Source organism: Aquarana catesbeiana, linkage group LG08 (assembly GCF_042186555.1).
Source record: "Aquarana catesbeiana isolate 2022-GZ linkage group LG08, ASM4218655v1, whole genome shotgun sequence".
In the NCBI taxonomy this organism is placed as follows: Eukaryota; Metazoa; Chordata; class Amphibia; order Anura; family Ranidae; genus Aquarana; species Aquarana catesbeiana.
In genome coordinates, this window is record NC_133331.1 from 187,049,516 (window position 1) to 187,075,701 (window position 26,186).

Sequence of the window (26,186 nt, forward strand, 5' to 3'; positions counted from 1 at the left end):
ACCCTCTTTTTGAATGGTCCATGATTAGGATAACTAGTCCTATTGCAGGAGTACTAGTAAAAACTTTGGTTTCTGTATACATACACATACACTTATCCCTCCGTGGAGGCGACAAGAGCCAGAGGGTGAAACCACAACATTTTCTCAAATGTCACAGTCCCTTCATTTGTTACATGTATGGTCATATTAACATGGTTATGAGAGGTGGAAATGCCATTTTACCTGCATGAATGCCATGCTTGAATGATACTGATTTTAATGTTGGTTTTCTCATGTGCTTTGATACTAATAAAATAATTTGCATTTTCCTAATATGTACAGTGGATTGTGTTTATTGGTATTAACCTGGGATGGTTGAGCATAATCAGGTCTTTTATCTTGAGTTATAGATTCTGTACTTACCGAGAGCTTCCATCCCATTTCTCCCCTTCCTTTTTTCATTTTTGAGAGTATTACATAGGAATCATTTATAATTACACCTTATAGGAGGCAGTACCTAGAGGGACTCTTGAATTTAGTTTTTGACTTGTCCAGCTAGGATTGCATCAATATGAGAGATGAGGACCAATTTTTAGCTCTCATGGCTTATCATGGTAGGGGATAAGTGATGTAAAGAGAAGTATCCCCTATTGTTTTTATTTGCATTTGTAAATTATGGTCAAAAGTCTATTGATCAATATTTTCTCACACTGTTCACACAGTTTTCATCCAACATTCACACATTTTCTTACTGAATTCAATTGAAAAAATATATGACTTTTGGGTGACAGTTGTGTGAATTTTGTTAAAACATTAATAAATAGTCCTCGTAGTTGAACTTTTATAATTCATAATAAAAATGACCTTGAATATACTGAATGTCTATCCATAATGGTGATCATGTGTTGACTGGTGATTTGTTGTACATATCCTTGTAAGGGTTTTGTTCCCAAATAAAGTTTATATTTAATCACTTACTTATCTCTATAATGAAACATACAGGGTTGGGTTTCCATTCATTTGGGGCATGCGGGCACACAATCATTACAGTTAAGAGCAACATATTTCTGTTAAGATCTCCTCTTTTACATTGGTCCTAGCCTTGCTAAGAATATTGTGACAATGCAAATATAAACTTTTATGTGATTATGGCATGTTCACTGCCAATAGTGGAAAATATACATGGTCAATGACTATACAAGAAAAAAACTTTTTCCTGTGCTTCCTGTGCCTTATCTAAAATCCATCCCTGTTGTTACAGCAATCATACTGAAACACCTTTAACAACCAAGCCTGTCCATAGATAGGTAAATGTGTAATGATTACTTTACCCAAAATAATGTTCCACCTGCTGACTCCCTGACACTTTTTGGAGCATAGGTAAAATTATTGTCTCTTTTTATATGGAGAATACAATGATTACCAATCCCTTACAGAGATTTTTTTAACATATTGGAAAATATTTGTGAACAATATAAAACATGTATTATAGTCAATTGCTCATTATCAATAAAGGGTTGGGTCACACACTGCCCAGCAGCCATGCCAGGTAGTTCAAATGGTCACAGGACTGCTATGACTATAAGGCTGTGTATGGGTAGTCTTCATGTAGTCAGGTTAAAAAAAGAAAAAAAAAGATTGGTTGCTGTACATTACTGGACTACTTAGGTTATTAAAGTCAAAGTCAGTCATCAATTGTCATTTGTAAATTTATAGCTCTGTAATATAAAGGGTCTTAAAAAAGACGTGCCCCAAAAAGTTCCCTTTAAGTCTCTTTTTGTTTATCAGTTAATTTGTTTATGTTTTTCTAATTACAGAGAATGCCTGAAATTTTTTAGGAGCTAAAATAATAATAAAAAAAATGTATATTTTATAAATGTGCTATTTCGAAAGTTCTGTGTATGAACATTAAGTTATGTTTTGCTTTGTGGCAAGAAGTGTACTTGAGAACTGAGGACACAAGTGCAAACTGTGTGTTCCATCAACTAACTTTCTCATTTATAAATCATCAGTCCCAACCAACATTTCATTGTATGCGCTACAAAAAAGATGATTACAGGTTTCGCTCAACAGATTTTTCTTTTCACCTCTAACCTCTCCATTTCCCACCAAAGATATCATAGATCCTGCCAATTGTAAAGGTTAAATCAAAAGGCCACACAGCACGGTACACATAAAATACAATTTAATAAACCAGTGCTTTAACCTAGAAATTTTGTGGAGATTCAATCCCAGATACTTTGTGTTAGAAGGAAACATTTCAGTTGTTATTTAACTGACTCTTTCCATTTTGTTTTAGCACACAACTATTGTTTATACTAATGCTGGTCTCTAAATTGTTTTTCGGCCTATTAAAATGAAATGCGGTGACTAGAGCATTGTTTGTAATTGTGTGATAGTCGAGGCATTAAATGAACCCAACTGAAGATGAAACACGTCGAAAGGCTAATGGCCTTCTGTCCCAGTCACAGGTCTTCTTTGGCACTTGAGAAGGGTCACAAGTAAGTTGCTGTTTTATTCATATAGAACAAAATTTACAAAGCCATTCATACATTTTTTTGTTTGTTTTACTGACTTCAAAAAATGGGAATATTCAAAATACACTTTTACCCCACTTCATTCTTTTGTTATTTACAGATATGTACAAGAAAAATGTAAGAGTTTCTATGGTTTTTTTTTCAGTCTTTTTTTTTTTTTTTTTTTAGTTGTATTAAAAAGCTTTGCAGGTTTTTTTGTTCTTCCTTTTTTTAACTATATAGATGTTCCATGAGAAGGCTCAATGGCTTCTGGAATTGGTCCCCCTGGCATGGACTGGAATGACATTGGCATGGGCGTTTTCACAGGACTCTGACGAAACAGTCCTCCGTTTGGCGATCTGTGTTTACATTGTATAGAGGGCATGGTTGCTGAGCTGCTAAGAGGTAAAGGTAAGTTACTGCTTGAAACAGTAAGTGTTCTACCACCACCATGACTTGACTGTTCAGGTAAAAAGGTGGTGACTGAAAGTTGAGTATTCTGATATTCTCGAACTGGCTCCAGGGATTGACTAGATGGCATGCCACCCATTTCCAGTGCTGATATTTCAATAGATGCAGTGGATATTTGTTTATGAGCCATATCTTCATCAATTAAACTGTTCATTCTTCTGTGAACTTGCTCCAAGTTAACTTCTTTATCCTAGAAATTAAAAAAAAAGTCAGGACCTAGATGCATCAAAAGCCAAATGCAACCATATATTTGGTACTTATAATAATTAAATAAGATAGTTTTCAACAGGATTAAAGAGTTAGTATATGATCAATGTAATACAGTGTGTAATGATAAGTTAATTATACATTTTTTGTAACAGTAAGCTTAAAGTGACCCTGTCACTTTGTCCATTTAGTACTAAGTGCTTATATTTACCTTACCTGCATGTTCCCACTACTTTGTCATCCTAACCCAGTGTAAGCTTCATGTCATATTGGGTCACTACTTATACAGGGTTGATACTGTTACTCCTTCAAATTACAACACCACCCCTGCTCTCTGAGCTATAAGAGTGATAGGAGAGATCCCCTGGCCAGGGTTATCAACGTCAATATAGACTCAGTGGAGAAGGAAGGTTCTTAATAAACAGTGTGTAAACCCTAACAATTAATTTTTTATTGGTCCCTTTTGGTCTGCTGAATGTGCCATTAAAAATGTTTTCTAAAAATACTTGTCGATCTTGCCATTTTTTTTAGTGGATAACATCCTTTGCACTCTACCTGTGCTGTATTTTATCAGTTAAACTGTGCATAGTTATCTCTGATGACTACAGAACCTATACTATCAATGTTATGGGGAAGAGGAGGTGATTTCTGTACTCCTATACTTTTACTGCTGTCCTGAAACAATAAGGCAAGTAAACTTTCTCACCCTAGGCTAGAAGTGTATAACTGACAAAAACACCAGGCAAAAAATAAAGGAAAAAGAAAACAAATGCAGCCACTACATCTAAGTATTGGTAAGTTTTACTATATAATTATTATTTTTTTTGGGGGGGTAGATACACTTTAAAAATACATCTATGAAAACAAAATGGAAACTACATCTATGCTTTATAACCAACCAATTATTACACTTATCTGTATACCATACATTTATATAACCTTGAAGCCGTACAGACAAATATATGGCAAAGAAAACTTTCTCTATGAGAAGCATCAAATGGAATGTGACAAACTCTGACTCAAGTATCAAAACAGTGATGTAATTCTTAGGAATGACAAAAAATTCACTGCCTGAAAAAAGCATTAAGCCTTGAAGTCAGGAAATGCCAAATTTCATCTAAGATCTTGAACAAAGATTTTGTGATTCATGGTAAACTTCCTGCAAAGTTGGGGTTAACCAAATGGAAAGAACATGGCACAACAGCAAACTGCCAAGAGACGGCCGCACACCAAAACTCATGGACAAGGAGGGCACTAATCAGAGAGGCAGCACAGAGACCTAAGGTAACCCTGGAGGAGCTGCAGAGTTCCACAGCAGAGACTGGAGTATCTGTACATAGGACGACAATAAGCTGTACGCTCCATAGAGTTGGGCTTTATGGCAGAGTGGCCAGAAGAAAGCCACTACTTTCAGCAAAAAACAAAATGGCACGCTTTGAGTTTGCGAAAAGGCATGTGGGAGACTCCCAAAATGTATGGAGGAAGGTGCTCTGGTCCGATGAGACTAAAATTGAACTTTTTGGCCATCAGAGAAAACGCTATATCTGGTGCAAACCCAACACATCACATCACATCACCTAAAGAACACCATCCCCAAAGTGAAACATGGTGGTGGCAGCATCATGCTGTGGGGATATTTTTCAACAGTCGGGACTGGGAAACTGGTCAGAGTTGAGGGAAAGATGGATGGTGCTAAATACAGGGATATTCTTTAGCAAAACCTGTACCAATCTATGTGTGATTTGGGGCTAGGACGGAGGTTCACCTTCCAGCAGGACAATGACCCCAAACACACTGCTAAAGCAACACTTGAGTGGTTTAAGGGGAAACATGTAAATGTGTTGGAATGGCCTAGTCAAATCCCAGACCTCAATCCAATAGAATATCTGTGGTCAGACTTAAAGATTGCTGTTCACAAGTGCAAACTATCCAACTTGAAGGAGCTGGAGCAGTTTTGCAAGGAGGAATGGGCAAAAATCCCAGTGGTAAGATGTGGCAAGCTCATAGAGACTTATCCAAAGTGACTTGGAGCTGTGATAGCTGCAAAAGGTGGCTCTACAAAGTATTGACTTTAGGGGGGTGAATAGTTATGCACATTGACTTTTTCTGTTATTTTGTCCTATTTGTTGTTTGCTTCACAATAAAAAAAAAACATCTTCAAATTTGTGGGCATGTTCTGTAAATTAAATGATGCAAATCCTCAAACAGTCCATGTTAATTCCAGGTTGTGAGGCAACAAAACACGAAAAATGCTAAGGGGGTGAATACCTTTGCAAGGCACTGTATTTGTAAAAAAAAATTAAAATCATTCATCAATTTCCTTCCAGTTCACAATTATGTGCCACTTTGTGTTGGCCTATCACATAAATTCCCAATAAAATACATTTACATTTTTGGTTGTAACATGACAATATGTGGAAAATTTCAAGGGGTATGAATACTCAAGGCACTGTATTTACTGTACTGTATATACAGTATCTCACAAAAGTGAGTACACCCCTCACATTTTTGTAAGTATTTTATTATATCTTTTCATGTGACAACACTGAAGAAATTACACTTTGCTGCAATGTAAAGTAGTGAGTGTAAGCTTGTATAACAGTGTAAATATGCTGTCCCCTCAAAATAACTCAACACACAGCCATTAATCTCTAAACCACTGGCAACAAAAGTGAGTACACCCCTAAGTGAAAATGTCCTAATTGGGCCCAATTAGCCATTTTCCCTCCTCGGTATCATGTGAGTCATTAGTGTTACAAGGTCTTAGGTGTGAATGGGGAGCAGGTGTGTTAAATTTGGTGTTATCACCTTCACTCTCTCATACTGGTCACTGGAAGTTCTACATGGCACCTCATGGTCTGGAAAAAAGAATTTCTGCTCTACATAAAGATGGCCTAAGCTATAAGAAGATTGCCAAGATGTTGAAACTAGGCTGCAGCACAGTGGCTTAACAGGACAGGTCCCACTCAGAACAGACCAAGCCATGGTCGACCAAAGAAGTTGAGTGTACGTGCTCAGAGTCATATCCAGAGGTTGTCTTTGGGAAATAGACATATGAGTGCTGGCAGCATTGCTGCAGAGGTTGAAGGGGTGGGGTGTCAGCCTGTCAGTGCTCAGACCATGTGCCGCGCACACTGCATCAAATTGGTCTGCATGGCTGTCTTCCCAGAAGCCTCTTCTAAAGATGATGCACAAGAAAGCCCACAAACAGTTTACTGAAGACATGCAGACTAAGAACATGGATTACTGGAACCATATCATGTGGTCTGATGAGACCAAGATAAACTTATTTGGTTCAGATGGTGTCAAGCATGTGTGGCGGTAACCAGGTGAGGAGTACAAAGACAAGTGTGTCTTGCCTACAGTAAAGCATGGTAGTGGGAGTGTCATGGTCTGGGGCTGCATGAGTGCTGCCAGCACTAGGGAGCTACAGTTCATTGAGGGAACCATGAATGCCAACATGTACTGTGACATACTGAAGCAGAGCATGATCCCCTCCCTTCGGAGACTGGGCCACAAGGCAGTATTCGAACATGATAACAACCCCAAACACACCTCCAAGACGACCACTGCCTTGCTAAAGAAGCTGAGGGTAAAGGTGATGGACTGGCCAAGCATGTCTCCAGTCCTAAACCCCATTGAGCATCTGTGGGGCATCCTCAAATGGAAGGTAGAGGAGCACAAGGTCTCTAACATCCACAAGCTTTGTGATGTCATCATGGAGAAGTGGAAGAGGACTCCAGTGGCAACCTGTGAAGCTCTGGTGAACTCCATGCCCAAGACTGTTAAGGCAGTGCTGGAAAATAATGGTGGCCACAAAAAATATTGACACTTTGGGCCCAATATGGACATTTTCACTCAGGGGTGTACTCAATTTTGTTGCCAGCGTTTTAGACATTAATGGCTGTGTGTTGAGCTATTTTGAGGGGACAGCAAATTTACACTGTTATACAAGATGTATACGCACTACTTTACATTGTAGCAAAGTGTAATTTCTTCAGTTTTTGTCACATGAAGAGATACAGTATAATAAAATATTTACAAAAATGTGAGGGATGTACTCACTTTTGTGAGATACTGTATATATAGAACACCTTTGGGATGAATTAGAGTGGAGACTGCAGGCCAGGCCTTTTCATCCACATCAGTGCCTGATCTCACAAATGCGTTCCTGGATGAATGGTCAAACATTTCCATAGACACACTCCTACACCTTGTGGACAGGCTTTTCAGAAGAGTTGAAGCTGTTATAGCTGCAAAGGGTGGGCCAACTCAATATGGACTAAGACTGGGATGCCATTAAAGTTCATGTGCATGCAAAGGCAGGTGTAACAATACTTTTGGTAACATAGTGTGTATATATATATATATATATATATATATATATATATATATATGTGTGTGTATACACATATATACTGTATATAGCGCTTAGTGATGTGAAAAGTCTGTCGTTTCTAGAATAAACGGATAATCTTTCTGATACCACTGAGCATGTGTGACTCTCCCTTTGTGTACACAGTTTTAGGCTTAATTTGGGTATACAAAAGATAACTATCGTATGAGCATTTTAAAGATTGTACTTCTTTTTTTTCTCTGTAAATTGTATGTTTTTTACCCAGAATATCTGTCATTGTAAAACAACAAACAAAATCCATGCTGTCCATGCTACATGCCAGGTAAAAACAAAACCACCAGCAACGTGACAAAAACTGAGCAAACGATGATTGATGAGTATCTGAATATAGTCCAAAGTCTTTAGTAAGTACCGAAGCAAAGTCTTCTGTTGCTGTCCCTGAATACATTAAATTACTGTGTGTGTAAATGTCCCTATGTGAAAATAAGGGAAAAAAACAGAAAAATTATATAAAAACAATATAATATAGAATGCTAAAATAAGCTGCCTATTAATAAATATTAATTTAGACCCCCTGAGACATACTGTTTAAAGTAAATATCCAGAATGTCTCTTTTTAACACAGTTTAGAAAAACACTCTTTTCATCTACTTGGTTTACCATACCTTGGAGAAGGGATTTATATGATGTTAAAGCGGAGTTCCAAACAAAAATAGAACTTCCGCTTTTCGGATTCCTCCCCCCTCCAGTATCACATTTGGCACCTTTCAGGGGGGAGCAGACCCTGCTTCCCCCCCCCGCTGTCTTCTGGGAGGCACACAGGTCCCAGAAGACAGCAGGGACCAGTGAGAATGTGCAGCGCAACTCACGCATGCACAGTAGGAAACCAGGCTGTGAAGCCGCAAGGCTTCAGTTCCTGATCCCCTTACTGAAGATGGTGGCACCTCCACCTGAGAGCCGAGGGACAGATCGACTTCGGGTGAGGACATCACGGGTGCCCTGGACAGGTAAGTGTCTATATATTAACCACTTAAGGACCGCCTCACGCCGATGTACGTCGGCAAGGCGGCACGGGCAGGCAAAATCACGTACATATACGTGATTTGCCTCCCGCGGGTGGGGGGTCCGATCGGACCCCCCCCGGTGCCCGAGACGGTCCTGTTTTGTCCCCCGGCGATCGGAGGTGAGGGGGAGGCCATCCGTTCGTGGCCCCCCCCTCGCAATCGCCGCCAGCCAATCAGATCACTTCCTTTACTGCTGTATGCTAAACAGCAGCAAAGGAAATGATGTCATCTCTCCTCGGCTTGGTATTTTCCGTTGCAGCGCCGAGGAGAGAAGACTTCACTGTGAGTGCACAACACTACACACACAGTAGAACATGCCAGGCACACAAAACACCCCGACCCCCCCCCGATCGCCCCCCGATCCCCCCCCAATCACCCCCCCTCCCTGTCACAAACTGACACCAGCAGTTTTTTGTTTTTTTTTTGTTTTTTTTCTGATTACTGCATTGGTGTCAGTTACAGTGTTAGGACAGTTACTGTTAGCCACCTTTAGGTCTAGGATACCCCCCTAACCCCCCCTAATAAAGTTTTAACCCCTTGATCACCCCCTGTCACCAGTGTCACTAAGCGATAATTTTTCTGATCGCTGTATTAGTGTCGCTGGTGACGCTAGTTAGTGAGGTAAATATTTAGGTTTGCCGTCAGTGTTTTATAGCGTCAGGGACCCCCATATACTACCTAATAAATGTTTTAACCCCTTGATTGCCCCCTAGTTAACCCTTTCACCACTGATCACTGTATAACCGTTACGGGTGACGCTGGTTAGTTCGTTTATTTTTTATGGTGTCAGGGAACCCGCCGTTTATTACCGAATAAAGGTTTAGCCCCCCGATCGCCCGGCGGTGATATGCATCGCCCCAGGCAGCGTCAGATTAGCGCCAGTACCGCTAACACCCACGCACGCAGCATACGCCTCCCTTAGTGGTATAGTATCTGAACGGATCAATATCTGATCCGATCAGATCTATACTAGCGTCCCCAGCAGTTTAGGTTCCCAAAAATGCAGTGTTAGCGGGATCAGCCCAGATACCTGCTAGCACCTGCATTTTGTCCCTCCGCCCGGCCCAGCCCAAGTGCAGTATCGATCGATCACTGTCACTTACAAGGCACTAAACGCATAACTGCAGCGTTCTCAGAGTCAGGCCTGATCCCTGCGATCGCTAACAGTTTTTTTGGTAGCTTTTTGGTGAACTAGCAAGCACCAGCCCCAGGCAGCGTCAGGTTAGCGCCAGTACCGCTAACACCCACGCACGTACCGTACACCTCCCTTAGTGGTATAGTATCTGAACGGATCAATATCTGATCCGATCAGATCTATACTAGCGTCCCCAGCAGTTTAGGGTTCCCAAAAACGCAGTGTTAGCGGGATCAGCCCAGATACCTGCTAGCACCTGCGTTTTGTCCCTCCGCCCGGCCCAGCCTACCCAAGTGCAGTATCGATCGATCACTGTCACTTACAAGGCACTAAACGCATAACTGCAGCGTTCTCAGAGTCAGGCCTGATCCCTGCGATCGCTAACAGTTTTTTTGGTAGCATTTTGGTGAACTAGCAAGCACCAGCCCCAGGCAGCGTCAGGTTAGCGCCAGTACCGCTAACACCCACGCACGTACCGTACACCTCCCTTAGTGGTATAGTATCTGAACGGATCAATATCTGATCCGATCAGATCTATACTAGCGTCCCCAGCAGTTTAGGGTTCCCAAAAACGCAGTGTTAGCGTGATCAGCCCAGATACCTGCTAGCACCTGCGTTTTGCCCCTCCGCCCGGCCCAGCCCAGCCCACCCAAGTGCAGTATCGATCGATCACTGTCACTTACAAGGCACTAAACGCATAACTGCAGCATTCGCAGAGTCAGGCCTGATCCCTGCGATCGCTAACAGTTTTTTTGGAAGCTTTTTATTAAACTGGCAAGCACCAGCGGCCTAGTACACCCCGGTCGTAGTCAAACCAGCATTGCAGTAACACTTGATGACGTGGCGAGTCCCATAAGTGCAGTTCAAGCTGGTGAGGTGGCAAGCACAAGTAGTGTCCCGCTGCCACCAAAAAGACAAACACAGGCCTGTCGTGCCCATAATGCCCTTCCTGCTGCATTCGCCAATCCTACTAATTGGGAACCACCGCTTCTGCAGCGCCCGTACTTCCCCCATTCACATCCCCAACCAAATGCAGTCAGCTGCATGAGAGGCATTTTTATGTCCTCCCGAGTACCCCTACCCAACGAAACCCCCCAAAAAAGATGTCGTGTCTGCAGCAAGCACGGATATAGGCGTGACACCCGCTATTATTGTCCCTTCTGTCCTGACAATCCTGGTCTTTGCATTGGTGAATGTTTTGAACGCTACCATGCACTAGTTGAGTATTAGCGTAGGGTACAGCACTGCACAGACTAGGCACACTTTCACAGGGTCTCCCAAGATGCCATCGCACTGCACAGACTAGGCACACTTTCACAGGGTCTCCCAAGATGCCATCGCATTTTGAGAGACCCGAACCTGGAACCGGTTACAGTTATAAAAGTTAGTTACAAAAAAAGTGTAAAAAAAAAAAAATATATAAAATAAAAAAAAAAATTGTTGTCGTTTTATTGTTCTCTCTCTCGCTCTCTCTATTCTCTCTCTCTATTGTTCTGCTCTTTTTTACTGTATTATATTCTGCAATGTTTTTATTGTTATTATGTTTTATCATGTTTGTTTTTCAGGTATGCAATTTTTTATACTTTACCGTTTACTGTGCTTTATTGTTAACCATTTTTTTGTCTTCAGGTACGCCATTCACGACTTTGAGTGGTTATACCAGAATGATGCCTGCAGGTTTAGGTATCATCTTGGTATCATTCTTTTCAGCCAGCGGTCGGCTTTCATGTAAAAGCAATCCTAGCGGCTAATTAGCCTCTAGACTGCCTTTACAAGCCGTGGGAGGGAATGCTCCCCCCCACCGTCTTCCGTGTTTTTCTCTGGCTCTCCTGTCTCAACAGGGAACCTGAGAATGCAGCCGGTGATTCAGCCAGCTGACCATAGAGCTGATCAGAGACCAGAGTGGCTCCAAACATCTCTATGGCCTAAGAAACCGGAAGCTACGAGCATTTTATGACTTAGATTTCGCCGGATGTAAATAGCGCCATTGGGAAATTGGGGAAGCATTTTATCACACCGATCTTGGTGTGGTCAGATGCTTTGAGGGCAGAGGAGAGATCTAGGGTCTAATAGACCCCAATTTTTTCAAAAAAGAGTACCTGTCACTACCTATTGCTATCATAGGGGATATTTACATTCCCCGAGATAACAATAAAAATGATTAAAAAAAAAAATGAAAGGAACAGTTTAAAAATAAGATAAAAAAGCAAAAAAATAATAAAGAAAAAAAAAAAAAAAAAAAAAGCACCCCTGTCGCCCCCTGCTCTTGCGCTAAGGCGAACGCAAGCGGCGGTCTGTCGTCAAACGTAAACAGCAATTGCACCATGCATGTGAGGTATCACCGCGAAGGTCAGATCGAGGGCAGTAATTTTAGCAGTAGACCTCCTCTGTAAATCTAAAGTGGTAACCTGTAAAGGCTTTTAAAGGCTTTTAAAAATGTATTTATTTTGTTGCCACTGTACGTGTCATGTTTGGTATCCATGTACTCGGCCTAAGATCATCCTTCATCACACATTTGGGCAATATAGTGTGTTTTAGTGCATTAAAATTTAAAAAAGTGTGTTTTTTCCCCAAAAAATGCGTTTGAAAAATCGCTGTGCAAATACTGTGTGAAAAAAAAAAATGAAACACCCACCATTTTTAATCTGTAGGGCATTTGCTTTAAAAAAATATATAATGTTTGGGGGTTCAAAGTAATTTTCTTGCAAAAAAAAATAACTTTTTCATGTAATCAAAAAGTGTCAGAAAGGGCTTTGTCTTCAAGTGGTTAGAAGAGTGGGTGATGTGTGACAAAAGCTTCTAAATGTTGTGCATGAAATGCCAGGACAGTTCAAACCCCTCCCAAATGACCCCATTTTGGAAAGTAGACACCCCAAGCTATTTGCTGAGAGGCATATTGAGTCCATGGAATATTTTATATTTTGACACAAGTTGCGGGAAAGTGACACATTTTTTTTTTTTTTTTTTTGCACAAAGTTGTCACTAAATGATATATTGCTCACACAGGCCATGGGCATATGTGGAATTGCACCCCAAAATACATTCTGCTGATTCTCCTGAGTACGGGGATACCAGTGCCTCTCAGCAAATAGCTTGCGGTGTCTACTTTCCAAAATGGGGTCATTTGGGAGGGGTTTGTGCCACCTGGGCATTCCATGGCCTCCGAAACTGTGATAGGCAGTGAAGAGTGAAATCAAAAATTTACACCCTTAGAAATCCTGAAGGCGGTGATTGGTTTTTGGGGTCCCGTACGCGGCTAGGCTCCCAAAAAGTCCTACACATGTGGTATCCCCGTACTCAGGAGAAGCAGCTGAATGTATTTTGGGGTGCAATTCCACATAGGCCCATGGCCTGTGTGAGCAATATATCATTTAGTGACAACTTTTTGTAAATATTTTTTTTTTTGTCATTATTCAATCACTTGGGACAAAAAAAATAAATATTCAATGGGTTCAACATGCCTCTCAGCAATTTCCTTGGGGTGTCTACTTTCCAAAATGGGGTCATTTGGGGGGGTTTTGTACTGCCCTGCCATTTTAGCACCTCAAGAAATGACATAGGCAGTCATAAACTAAAAGCTGTGTAAATTCCAGAAAATGTACCCTAGTTTGTAGACGCTATAATTTTTGCGCAAACCAATAAATATACGCTTATTGACATTTTTTTTACCAAAGACATGTGGCCGAATACATTTTGGCCTAAATGTATGACTAAAATTGAGTTTATTGGATTTTTTTTATAACAAAAAGTAGAAAATATCATTTTTTTTCAAAATTTTCGGTCTTTTTCCGTTTATAGCGCAAAAAATAAAAACCGCAGAGGTGATCAAATACCATCAAAAGAAAGCTCTATTTGTGGGAAGAAAAGGATGCAAATTTCGTTTGAGTACAGCATTGCATGACCGCGCAATTAGCAGTTAAAGCGACGCAGTGCCAAATTGGAAAAAGACCTCTGGTCCTTAGGCAGCATAATGGTCCGGGGCTCAAGTGGTTAAAGTCAGCAGCTGCAGTATTTGTAGCTGCTAACTTTAAAAATAAAATTTTTCAGTGGAATTACGCTTTAATGGGTCTTTAGTTTTTTATAATTGTGGGAATCAGATATCAAGCGATTAGCCTCAGCTATTTTATATAGTCATGTCAATCTTATAACACAATTCTATCTTCTTAACTACAGTGCAAATAATGAGCTTGCTATTCTTCTTGATATTTACTTTAAACAGTATGTCTCCAGGAGGTTGAAATGAAGATTTATAAATAGGCAGCTTATTTTAACATTCTATAGGGTTATTTAGTATTTGATAGTTTAGTTGTTCTTACACAATTTTTCTGTCTTTTTCCCATTTTTTTCACATAGGGACATTTACACATACAGTAATTTATCAAATTGTAAGCTGTAAAATAATATACCATCAATTGTATACACCTATGTTATCTAATTTATTACAACAGTACCATTGACCATTCATCCAGGAGCGCATTTGTGAGATCAGGCACTGATGTAGACGAGAAGGCCTGGCTTGCAGTCTCCACTCTAATTCATTCCAAAGGAGTTCTATATATACAGTATCTGACAAAAGTGAGTACACCCCTCACATTTTTTGGAAATATTTTATTATATCTTTTCATGTGGCAACACTGAAGAAATGACACTTTGCTACAATGTAAAGTAGTGAGTGTATAGCTTGTATAACAGTGTAAATTTGCTGTCCTCTCAAAATAACTCAACACACAGCCATTAATATCTAAATCTCTGGCAACAAAAGTGAGTACAACCCTAAGTGAAAATGTCCAAATTGGGCCCAAAGTGTCAATATTTTGTGTGGCCACCATTATTTTCTAGCACTGCCTTAACTCTCTTGGGCATAGAGTTCACCAGAGCTTCACAGGTTGTCACTGGAGTCCTCTTCCACTCCTCCATGACGATATCACGAAGCTGGTGGATGTTAGAGACCTTGTGCTCCTCCACCTTCCATTTGAGTATGCTTCACAGATGCTCAATAGGGTTTAGGTCTGGAGACATGCTTGGCCAGTCCATCACCTTTACCCTCAGCTTCTTTAGCAAGGCAGTGGTCGTCTTGGAGGTGTGTTTGGGGTCGTTATTATGTTGGAATACTGTCCTGCAGCCCAGTCTCCAAAGGGAGGGGATCATGCTCTGCTTCAGTATGTCACAGTACATGTTGGCATTCATGGTTCCCTCAATAAACTGTAGCTCCCCAGTGCTGGCAGCACTCATGCAGCCCCAGACCAAGACACTCCCACCACCATGCTTGACTGTAGGCAAGACACACTTGTCTTTGTACTCTTCACCTGGTTCCCACCACACACGCTTGACACCATCTGAACCAAATACGTTTATCTTGGTCTCATCAGACCACAGGACATGGTTCCAGTAATCCATGTCCTTAGTCTGCTTGTCTTCAGCAAACTTGTTTGCGGGATTTCTTGTGCATCATCTTTAGAAGAGGATTCCTTCTGGGATGACAGCCATGCAGACCAATTTGATGCAGTGTGCGGCGTATGGTCTGAGCACTGACAGGCTGACCCCCCACCCCTTCAACCACTGCAACAATGCTGGCAGCACTCACACGTCTATTCCTCAAAGTCAACCTCTGGATATGACGCTGAGCACCTGCACTCAGCTTCTTGATGGGCGACCATGGCGAGGCCTGTTCTGAGGGGAACCTGTCCTGTTAACCACTGTATGGTCTTGGCTGCCATGCTGCAGCTCAGTTTCAGGGTCTTGGCAATCTTCCTATAGCCTAGGCCATCTTTATGTAGAGCAACAATTCTTTTTTTCAGATCCTCAGAGAGTTCTTTGCCATGAGATGCCATGTTAAACTTCCAGTGACCAGTATGAGAGAGTGATTGCGATAACACCAAATTTAACACACCTTCTCCCTATTCACACTTGAGACCTTGTAACACTAACAAGTCACATGACACCATGGAGGGAAAATGGCTAATTGGGCCCAATTCAGACATTTTCACTTAGGGGTATGCTGACTTTTGTTGCCAGCGGTTTAGACATTAATCATTAATGGCTGTGTGTTGAGTTATTTTGAGGGGACAGCGAATTTACACTGTTATACAAGCTGTACACTCACTACTTTATATTGTAGCAAAGTGTCAATTCTTCAGTGTTGTATGAAAAGATATAATAAAATATTTACATAAATGTGAGGGGTGTATTCACTTTTGTGAGATACTGTAGCTATTTTGCATGTAGCAGTTTTTATGGCAGCTGTAATTTAATAACTTATGAATTATTTGATATTAATTTTAATAACATGATTGTGTGGTTTCAGTCATCATTTCATGGGTTAACCCAAAACTTAGGAGGTTGCCCTGTGCAAACATGTGCTTTCCTGTTTTTCTCTTGATTGTCAATCTGAGAAAGTAATGGATTTCAATAATTTTCATGTGCAGTGTGCTCTAGAGGTAAAGTATGCATCAAAACCAAGACACATGATCTACATTTACAGAATATTTTCACTTGAGTGGTTTCTCGACTGCTTTACAGCCATTGCTCAAGGTTTCAGGTGAAAGGACACCAAATGAATAGGAAAACATGGGGAGATCTGATAATATTTTGTGATAGTTTAATTCACAGCCAGCCAATTAATTCAAGTTTTGACAGTTACAATTAATCATGCCACTGTGAATATGCAATCAGTTATTTTTTTTTTTTTTTTTGCTGTCTTCTATAAACAATTGCAATTCCAACATTGTTTCAATGTAAGCTTGTTTCTAAAGACATTTGTTTCAATGCCTTATAGTGCAATTTACATAATTCAATTTATCCAAAAAAACACATTTTTATTAATAAGAAAGCAAATTACATTACCTTTTTTGTGGGGTTTTGTGAGTCTGTGGGATGCAGCCTATATCATCTAGGTCAGATTCCACTGTGCATTCCTGCACAGGAAGCCAATGGGACACGGGTAAAGGACTCTGCAATGGGATTCGTGAGTTGTCCGTCTTCCAAGGATGGCCAAGAGTGGCTTCCTGCGCAGTCAAGAAAGATGGAAGTTGACCAGGTGGGTGCGGGTCATGGTCTCAAACTCGCAGACCCCCAAATAAAAAGTAATTGCTGGGAAAAATATATTCCCATTCAAAAATGATATCAAGTAATCCCACTTCTACGCTTTGCATAGCCTAAATTAGTGAAAACAGGGCAATACATAAAAAGCTCAAATCTTTTGATATGGATCATTTCCTGGTTACATAATGCCTGGCTAGGAAAAAGATTAAAGTGGTTCTAAAAGCAGCAGGTTCTAAAGGCAGCATCCCCCATCAGCCCCTTAATACTTACCTGAGCCCCATCCGGAACCACTGCACAGAGCAGGTAAGTATGACATTTTTGTTATTTTTGAACGAAAATAAACAAAACTTAAATAACACTTTAATTTCAGCTAAATTTATTTTACAACAAAATTGATTTTGCAGTTGGTAAAATGTAGCTCAAATGCAAATTCTCAATTTTGTTCATTGATCTGTTTAGGCTTATTTTTTTGGGTATAGAGGTGTATTGAGGACTATTTCATTTTGGGACCTTTCATTTCGATTTATTTGTATGTTTTCCTTTTTCTGTGTGCTTTTCATCTTTATTTGTGTGCTGTCACTTTATTCTACTTTTTCCCACTTGCTGTTTTTTCATTTCATGAATAACATTTTTAAAACAATGAGACTAATGAGGATCCATTTCTGGCACAAAAATATAGTTAAAAGAAGGTTTAGTAACCTACAAGAGCAATTTAAAGCTCACCAATATCTTATAAACTTACCAAAAACTACCTTAATTCTCCCTTCCCAATTGACTGCCATAACTTTCACCAAAATATCAAATCTTCACAGAAAACAAAGTTTCAAAGAGACAAAAACTCAAAATTTCACTCATGCCTATGCCCTAATTATTTAACCACTTGCTTATTGGGCACTTAACCCCCCTCCTGCTCAGACCAATTTTTAGCTTTCAGCGCTGTCACACTTTGAATGACAATTGCGCGGTCATGCAACACTGTACTCAAATAACATTTTTATCATTTTTTTCACACAAATAGAGCTTTCTTTTGGTGGTATCATCTCTTGGGCTTTTTCTTTTTTGCTAAACAAAAAAAGACAGACATTTTTGGAAAAAAGAAAACATGTTTCATAGTTTGTTATAAAATTTTGCAAACAGGTAATTTTTCTCCTTCATTGATATTTGCTGATGAGGCTGCACTGATAGGCACAGATAAGGTGACACTGATAGGCACTGATAAGATGCCACTCATGAGGCGGCACTTATGGACCCTGATTGGTGTCACTGATGGGTGTCACTGATGGGCACTGGTGGGTGGCATTGATAGGCAGCACTGGTGATGAGGCACTGATAGGTGACATTTATAGGTGGCACTGTGGGCACTGATAGGTTACACTGTTGACACTGATGGGTGGCACTGTGGGCACTGGTAGGTGGCGCTGGTGGGCACTGGTAGGTGGCACTGTTGTGCACTGGTTGTGTACTGGCAGGTGGCACTGGCAGGTGGCACAGGTGGGCACAGATAACTGCAGAGGCTCTCCACGATCAGGACTGATGTCCCTCTCACAGCCACCGGTGAACGCCTTTTTTTTCCCGCTGATAGCATGAGGAGAGAAAATAGCCAATTACCGGCTCTGTTTATATCATATGATCAGCTGTCATTGGCTGACAGCTGATCACGTGGTAAGGGGTTGGGATCAACCCCTTACTCTGATCTGTGATCAGCGAGTCTATGAGACTCGCTGATCACAGAGCGTGCCGTGCGCACCCTGCAGGGGGCATGCAGGCCGCTCAAGCATGGGAGGACGTCTATTGATGCCCTCACAGCAAAGTAGGTCTGCGCTGTAGCCTTCATTCGGCTATAGTGCGGATGGGAAGAGGTTAATATCGTATGAAACACTTTCAAAAATATTTACCATTACCCCATTACCAGTTTATAAGAGAAAAGGGCATTCACATACATAGAAATGTTGGATACCTGCAACACTCAGAGATTAGCAACACAGTAATGTTTTAACACACAAGTCACTGAAAAGGTAAATGTAAAGCATCTTCTTTTACAGGTCGGCTCTATTTTTTTTTACCCTGTAGTGTCAGGGTCACTTTAAGGTGCCCATTATATTTATTAATTATTTTTTTTGTTTTACATTTCCCTATAGGTTTACTATAAGCTTGGCTTTGAACAAGTCATTAAGGCATTAAAATAATCTAATTTGTATGTAAACTGTGGACAATCTGTGGTATTATGCATCAAAAGTATTCAAGGAACACTATTATCAGCTTTATAAGATGTAATGGTTTTAGACGCAGAAGTCCTTTAATGTCTGTTATGGATTTTAAATAATTTGTGCTGCTTTTATTATTTATTTTCACATGCATACATACTGTATATACAAGTATGTAAAAATAAATCATAATGACTGCATGTGTCTAAAAAAAAATATCCAATTTTGGTTTACACAACAGCATTAAGTGGTGATATGCTATTGGTTTTAAATGATAATAAGAATGCATTTCAGGTCAAATGTTCATGTTAAAATTGATCACACAAAAAAAAAAAGACTGCATATGACAACACAGAGAACTCGAGAACAATGTCCCTTTCTAACAAATGTGGCTTGGTTCGAAAAAGACAGGGCAAAGTGCAGTACTACATACAACCATTTTTTTTTAACTTAAAGCCCAAATTGGGCTGGGTAAAAATAGTTAACTTTCCAACAAAGGTCCACCTCATTTAAAAAAATAAAATGTCTAATAGCCAGTAATACCTAATTTTATTCTGTCAACCCATGATCTCCTCCTCCCCAATTCTGGGTGTTATGACCAGTCAACTGAAACTGCTTTGCCCTTGTTGATATACCTCTTATCAATGTCATCAGACCTGTATTGTAATGAGCGTAGGACCAGTGTCCACATCATCAGGATTGAACATGGGGCTTCATTCTCATTCTTCATTCTCATGCTAGATGGCATGGGACTGCTGATGAAGGTTACTATTAATTCCTGTTAGAAACTTGTTTTCAAAAACAATGGTGAATTCATAAGAAGTGTGAGGGTCAATCTTTATTTTTTTTTAGGTAAACATAGTTCAGGTTTAAAGTAATTGTAACGGAAACATTCCTATTACAAAAAAAATACCTGCTCTGTGCAGTGGTTTTGCATAAAGCATTCCCGATCCTCCTCTTCTCGGATCCCCGTCAGCGCTCTGGGCCCCTCCCTCTTGCTGAGTGCCCCCATAGCAAGCCACTTGCTGTGGGGGCACTGAAGTGTGCTCGCTCCCAAGCCAGCTCTCTGCATCCATAAGACACAGAGAGTATAGCTCAGCCCCATCCCCACTCCCACCTCACTGGCTGTGATTGACAGCAGTGGGAGCTAATGGCTCCTGCATCTCAGCCAATTAGGAGGGAGAGACCCAGGAGAATCCTGGGTCTCCTGCACATTGCTGGATTGAGATCTGGCTTAGGTAGTGATTACGGGAGGCTGAGGGGGGAACTGCACACTGAAGGTTTTTTTACCTTTATGCATAAAATGCATGAAGGTAAAAAAACTTCTGCCTTTACAACCACTTTAAGCTTGATCAGTCAAAGATTATCTTTAATCAGTGTCAATAATTTATTGGACATCTTATTAAATTAGCCTGATGTTCTGAATTAACCAATGGCTCCAAACAGCAATTTATCTTTCTCTTTCCCCCAATGGAAAATTAAAAAAATAATGGGACAGTCTAATAAGTTGGTCTAGGCAATATTAAACTAGGTCTACATCCAAAACTTTTTTTAGATACATCTGGGAAGGGTTTTGTCACTAGTACATGAAGTGAGCAGAATTTATTCAATAGGACAAAGACAGCAATTGCACCTAATAGATGTATCAACCTTCACCATTCTATTCTATTCAAACGCATTTTTTTCATTTTGTAGAAACGCACTACAGTCCATTTAATATGGTTTCCTATGGCACACGTTCACATATATGTGTTTTGTGGTAGGTTCAGGGACATGTGCAGCACATGTGTTGGAGCATACTTTGGAGTTCGTTTGTTTGAAGTGTGATCATCGGATCCTTGGTGTATACCTTTCACTTACTGCTCCATTCACAGAATACTCAATTGAGGCACATTCCTCATCATGCCTGTTTGACCCATGTGCTATATGGTACATACGTCTACCTTATCTAGTAAGCGTATCAACCTTACTTCTCCTGACTGCACTTCATAATCAAGCACTTTTCAAGATTTATTATTGCATCTATTCACCATTTTTTACTTTTAATTACACCATTATGGTTCACTCAATCAAGATGGACTAACATGTCATGTTATAATAACTTTTTACATTTTTATCTTTCAATATTATTTCATATATCCATTGTTATATATTTTTACACCTTTTTCCTTTTCACTGTAATTTGAGCGCTAGCTTATGTTTCACTTTGTGTCTAGTGGAGTGTTGGCTGCTCACCCATTTTTCCTATGTGCAATTTTTTCTCTTTTTTATTCTTGTTAAAGAGGGCTTCTAGATTCCTGTAAGTCACCCCCTGCACCCCCACAACCACCGGCCCAGGGCACCCCCACAACCACCATGGTTTCGGAGGGAGGTTCTCCCCTGCCCCCCCTTTCCTGGCCTGCCGGGTTACATGCTTGGTTAAAGGTCTGATATTGACCCATGCCATTTAAAAAATAAAAAAAATTGGTGTGGGGTTCCCCTTAAAATCTGTATCAATGTATTTTGATATCGGCAATTGTTTTTACATCCAGCTGTCAGCTTAATAAGCCATCAGCTGTTAAGGTGCAGGCAGCCGTTGCCTTCTTAACAACTTGCTATTTACAGTTTGTTAAGGAGCCTTTCCTATTAGAAAAAAACTCAAAACGCAAAAAAATGCATGTTCAAAAATACAAAACGTGTCGGAAAACCTCATCAACCGCAATGGCATAGATGGGAACCTAGCCAAAAAGATTACCTTCAGTGCAAACTATGTTCAGCAGATGAAGTTATCTACAAATTTCCACTTTTCCAGGGGTCAAGCTTGACCCACTATTCTTTGACCCACTATTCTGAACCTTCCTATTGATCATGGAAGCTAGTTATCATTATAAAGGACAAAATGTTAAACTTGGGAGGGGGTGGATTAAAGCACAGCTTTTCAGGGAAAAGTCAAGATTTGCATAACATTTTAGTGGCCTCTAACACAATATCCTGATAGTTGTCACATATAGTTTTCAAAGAAAGTAATCTTTATAGGTAAAGTTGATCCAGGGAAAATCCGATTGCCTCTCGGGGGATCAGGAAGGAATTTTTTCCCCTGCTGTAGCAAATTGGAGCATGCTTTGCTGGGCTTTTTCACGTTCCTCTGGAACACATGTAGGTGAAGGATTGTATATATGGATTGTATTTTTTTTTGTTTGAACTAGATGGACTTGAGTCCTTTTTCAACCTGACTATGTAACTATGTAATCTTTGCCTTCATCTTTTTCATCATATACCTAGCTTGAATTGCCCAGGTTTGTTACAGTATGGGTTTGATTGAAGGGCCACTGGTCCTTTAGTAAAGATAACAATTTTGGGTTTTTTTGGGATACACTAATTGTAAACACCTGTACTATCAACCAAGTTAAAAAGGAAAAGCTTATGTTGATTAAAACTCAATTTCACTTGAAGAAATGAAACAATAATATGCAAATGAAATCAATTATGACTAGGTTCCTTTCTAAGATAACATACTTCCACACATATTATAAAACAATTTTCATTTGCAATATCACAGCATGATTCTGTACTAGAACCTTCAAGTAGGTCAAGCAGGGAGTGATAATGCAAAATTCAATGATTGCCTCAATCTGGGACTTTATAGTCCACCTGACAATTTAATGAGGATACATACACTACAACTCTGAATAGAGATGACCTTTTATATGAGCCAAAAAAAGAAGTTCAAGAACTCTCATATGATGTACGTTCAAGAGCTGTCATGCAATTTTGGATACATCACTTTTTTAAGCTATCATTTCAAGTTGTATAAGTTGTGCTTGTCAATTGTACTTGATTCTGGAAACTGTATATTTTTCCAGCTAAAACTATAAAGAAATCTACTAATGCTCCACAAAAATAAGGCTGAAACAATGTGCACACTTTTAAACATTTAACTAATTTGAGTAGTGTGTAAGGTTAGCACATACAACATGCCAGTTTAAAATGTATGTATGGGCAAAACTATTTTTTTTTTGGATAGTGTAGGGAGGAGGTAAAACTTATCAGTTCATTTTTCACTGCCTTTGTCAGACTGGGGAGATTTTTCTTCATTTACTAACCCAGGGCCACAACAAGAAGTGAGAAAAATTCCTACACAGTTAGAGGAATTCTCCTCTTAGTTATTACTAGAAAAGGTGTCACTCATTGGAATATTTACCCTCACCTCTAGTTCTTATAACAAAATAACTTTTTCAGCATTCTGACCAACTGCCAGGGCTGGGCTCAGCCCTTCCTTCTCTGAGCTGGGTGCTCAGCTGTTGGCTAATTGCCAGCTCCTATTTCTCCACAGTTACTCAGTAGGGATGAGCCGAACACCCCCTGGTTCAGCAGAACATGCAAACAGGTAAAAAATTAGTTTGAACGCAAGAACACCGTTAAAGTCTATGGGACACAACTGTGAAAAATCAAAAGTGCTAATTTTAAGGGTTAATATGCACGTTATTTTCATAAAAAGTGTTTGGGTACCTGGGTCTTGCCCCAGGGGACATGTATCAATCCAAAAAATGTTTTAAAAATGGCCGTTTTTCGGGAGCAGTGAATTTAATAATCCTTAACCACTTGCTCATCGGGCCATAGCTGAAAGACGGCTACAGCATGATCGGTTTATTCTGGGTGGGCGTCCACATCCTCCCAGAATGTTGCTCTTGTGCACCCCCTGGGGCACGCTCCCACAAACATCCGTGACCGCGGCGTCCGGAAGACCCGGCGCATCATGGATCGTGGTAAATTGCTGCTTATGGTGGTCGTTTACCACGTGATCACTCTGTCAAATGACGGAGCGATCACTTGTCAATAAACCGGCATCGTGTCATGACACCGGTTCCTCCCCTCTCTGTACCGATCTGTACAGTGCGAGGGGAGAGGGGGAGAGGGGGAAGGATCATTTTTAGCAGCGCTGTGGGCTGGATCTGTAGTGCCCACAGCGCTGCTCTGTGCCCATACTGTGCAATACTCTGCAATAATGTGCAATACTCTGCAGTACTCTGCAATAATGTGCAATACTCTGCAATAATGTGCAATACTCTGCAGTACTCTGCAATAATGTGCAATACTCTGCAATAATGCGCAACACTCTGCCAATACTCTGCAATACTGTGCAATACTCTGCCAATACCCTGCAATACTCTGCCAATACTCTGCCAATACTTGCTAATACTCGCCAATACTCTGCAATAAATTTTAACAGAAACAAGATTTTTTTTTTTTACAGAATTTTCAGTCTTTTTTGATTTATAACGCAAAAAATAAAAAACTCAGCGGTGCTTAAATACCACCAAAAGAAAGCTCTATTTGTGCGAAAAAAGTGAAAAAAAAAATCATATGGGTACAGTGTTGCATGACTGAGTAATTGCCATTCAAAATGTGAGACCACTGAAAGCTGAAAATTGGTCTGGTTAGGAAGGGGGTTTAAGTGCCCAGTTGTCAAGTGGTTAAAGTGAAACAATAAAAGTGAAATATTCCTTTAAATTTCGTGCCTGGGGGGTGTCTATAGTATGCCTGTAAAGTGGTGCATTTTTTCCGTGTTTAGAACAGTCCCTGCACAAAATGACATTTCTAAAGGAAAAAAGGTCATTTAAAACTACTCGCGGCTATAATGAATTGTCGGGTCTCGGCAATACAGATAAAAGTCCTTGAAAAAAATGGCATTTGGCCTTTCAGGTCTGGTATGGATTTTAAGGGGAACGCCACGCCAAAATAAAAAGTATGGCGTGGGGTCCCCTCAAAAATCCTTACCAGACCCTTATCCGAGCACGCAACCTGGCAAGCCACAGGAAAAGAGGGGGGGACAAGAGAGCACCCCCTCCTGAACTGTACCAGGCTGCATGCCCTCAACATGGGGAGGGTGCTTTGGGGTAGCCCCCCAAAGTACCTTGTCCCCATGTTGATGGGGACATGGGCCTCATACCCACAACCCTTGCCCGGTGGTTGTGGGGGTCTGTGGGTGGGGGGTTTATCGGAATCTGACCCCTCCCCCCTCTGATGCATGGGGACTTCCCAATGGCTTCCCCATGGCGTCAGAGGGGGGTGGGGCCACCCGTTTACATAAGTCAGTTAGCCAATGAAGAGAGAGGGGGGTTGCGAACCACGGCTCAATGTCTAAATGGGCGCACAGAGCTGCGGCTCGGCTCGGGTGCCCCCATAGCAAGCTGCTTGCTGTGGGGGCACTCGGAAGGAGGGAGGGGACAGGAGAGCCGGCAATGGACCCAAGAAGAGGAGGATCTGGGTTGCTCTGTGCAAAATGGGCTCATTTGGGGGTTTGTACTTCCCTGCCATTTTAGCACCTCAAGAAATGAGATAGGCAGTCAAACTAAAAGCTAAATGTAAATTCCAGAAAATGTACCCTAGTTTGTAGATGCTATAACTTTTGTACAAACCAATATTAGACATGTGCACACTGAAATAATTTGTTTCGGAATTTCGTTTTTCACTGAAAAATATATTTATTCAGTTATTCCTGAAATTCGTTTTTATTCATTTTGTTTTGTTAAAAAATGCATTAGTCCGAAAATCCAAAATAATTAAGGTCGAATCTGTCATTGAAGGCTTATGGTGTCTATCGAATGTTCTAAGAAGATTCGACGGCGCAGCTAAACTGAATGACGCAGATTGAATGTTCCACCTACAAGCTATAGTAGAATTCCAATGTTGTATGACACTAGTAATAATTATATTTATTAATTATTATTACTAGTCAACCAACATTAGAATTCTTCTATAGCCTATGGGCAAAGCATTTGACCATAAATGTCCGCTTACGGCGACTGCTTCGTCGAATCTTCATGTCGAATCTTTTCTCTCTATGTCGAATAAAATTGGACTAATAGAGTTAGGTTAGGCACATTCGACCTTTTTTGCTATTGTCTCTATAATGTCGAATATTTTCTCTCTATGTCGAATCTTTTCTCTCTATGCAGACTAATAGAGCTAAGGTTAGGCACATTCAACCACAGGTTCAATGGACACAGATCGCTATTGTCAGCGTCATGTCGAATCTCCTATCTATATCGAACTGTTGTTGTAACAAAAATGAAAATAAAGCATTTATTTATGTCGGATCTTTCGGTTTTCAGGTTCTGCGTGTTCGTTATCGTTTGTTAAAATGATAACGAAAATACCCGAAATTCGGACGAAAATGCATTCGGACGAAAATGAATGCACGTGTCTAATAAATATATGCTTATTGACATT

General features: G+C 40.4%; 1 protein-coding gene across 3 annotated transcripts in view; it reads right to left on the minus strand.

The window, feature by feature from the left end:
- Positions 1-337: 337 nt before the first annotated feature.
- The window catches only part of GRID1 (glutamate ionotropic receptor delta type subunit 1), a 1,972,711-nt gene continuing 1,946,862 nt past the window's right edge, over positions 338-26,186 (minus strand). The window contains exons 16-17 of one of the 3 annotated variants that reach the window (XM_073596723.1): positions 16,573-16,733; positions 2,684-3,156 (exon numbers count right to left, since the gene is read on the minus strand). In XM_073596723.1, the coding sequence (XP_073452824.1) occupies positions 3,117-3,156; positions 16,573-16,733 (201 nt within the window). In that variant the 3' untranslated portion in view covers positions 2,684-3,116. Of the gene's footprint in view, positions 3,157-16,572; positions 16,734-26,186 lie in introns of all 3 variants that reach the window. The other 2 variants (XM_073596722.1, XM_073596724.1) reach the window with 2 other exon arrangements.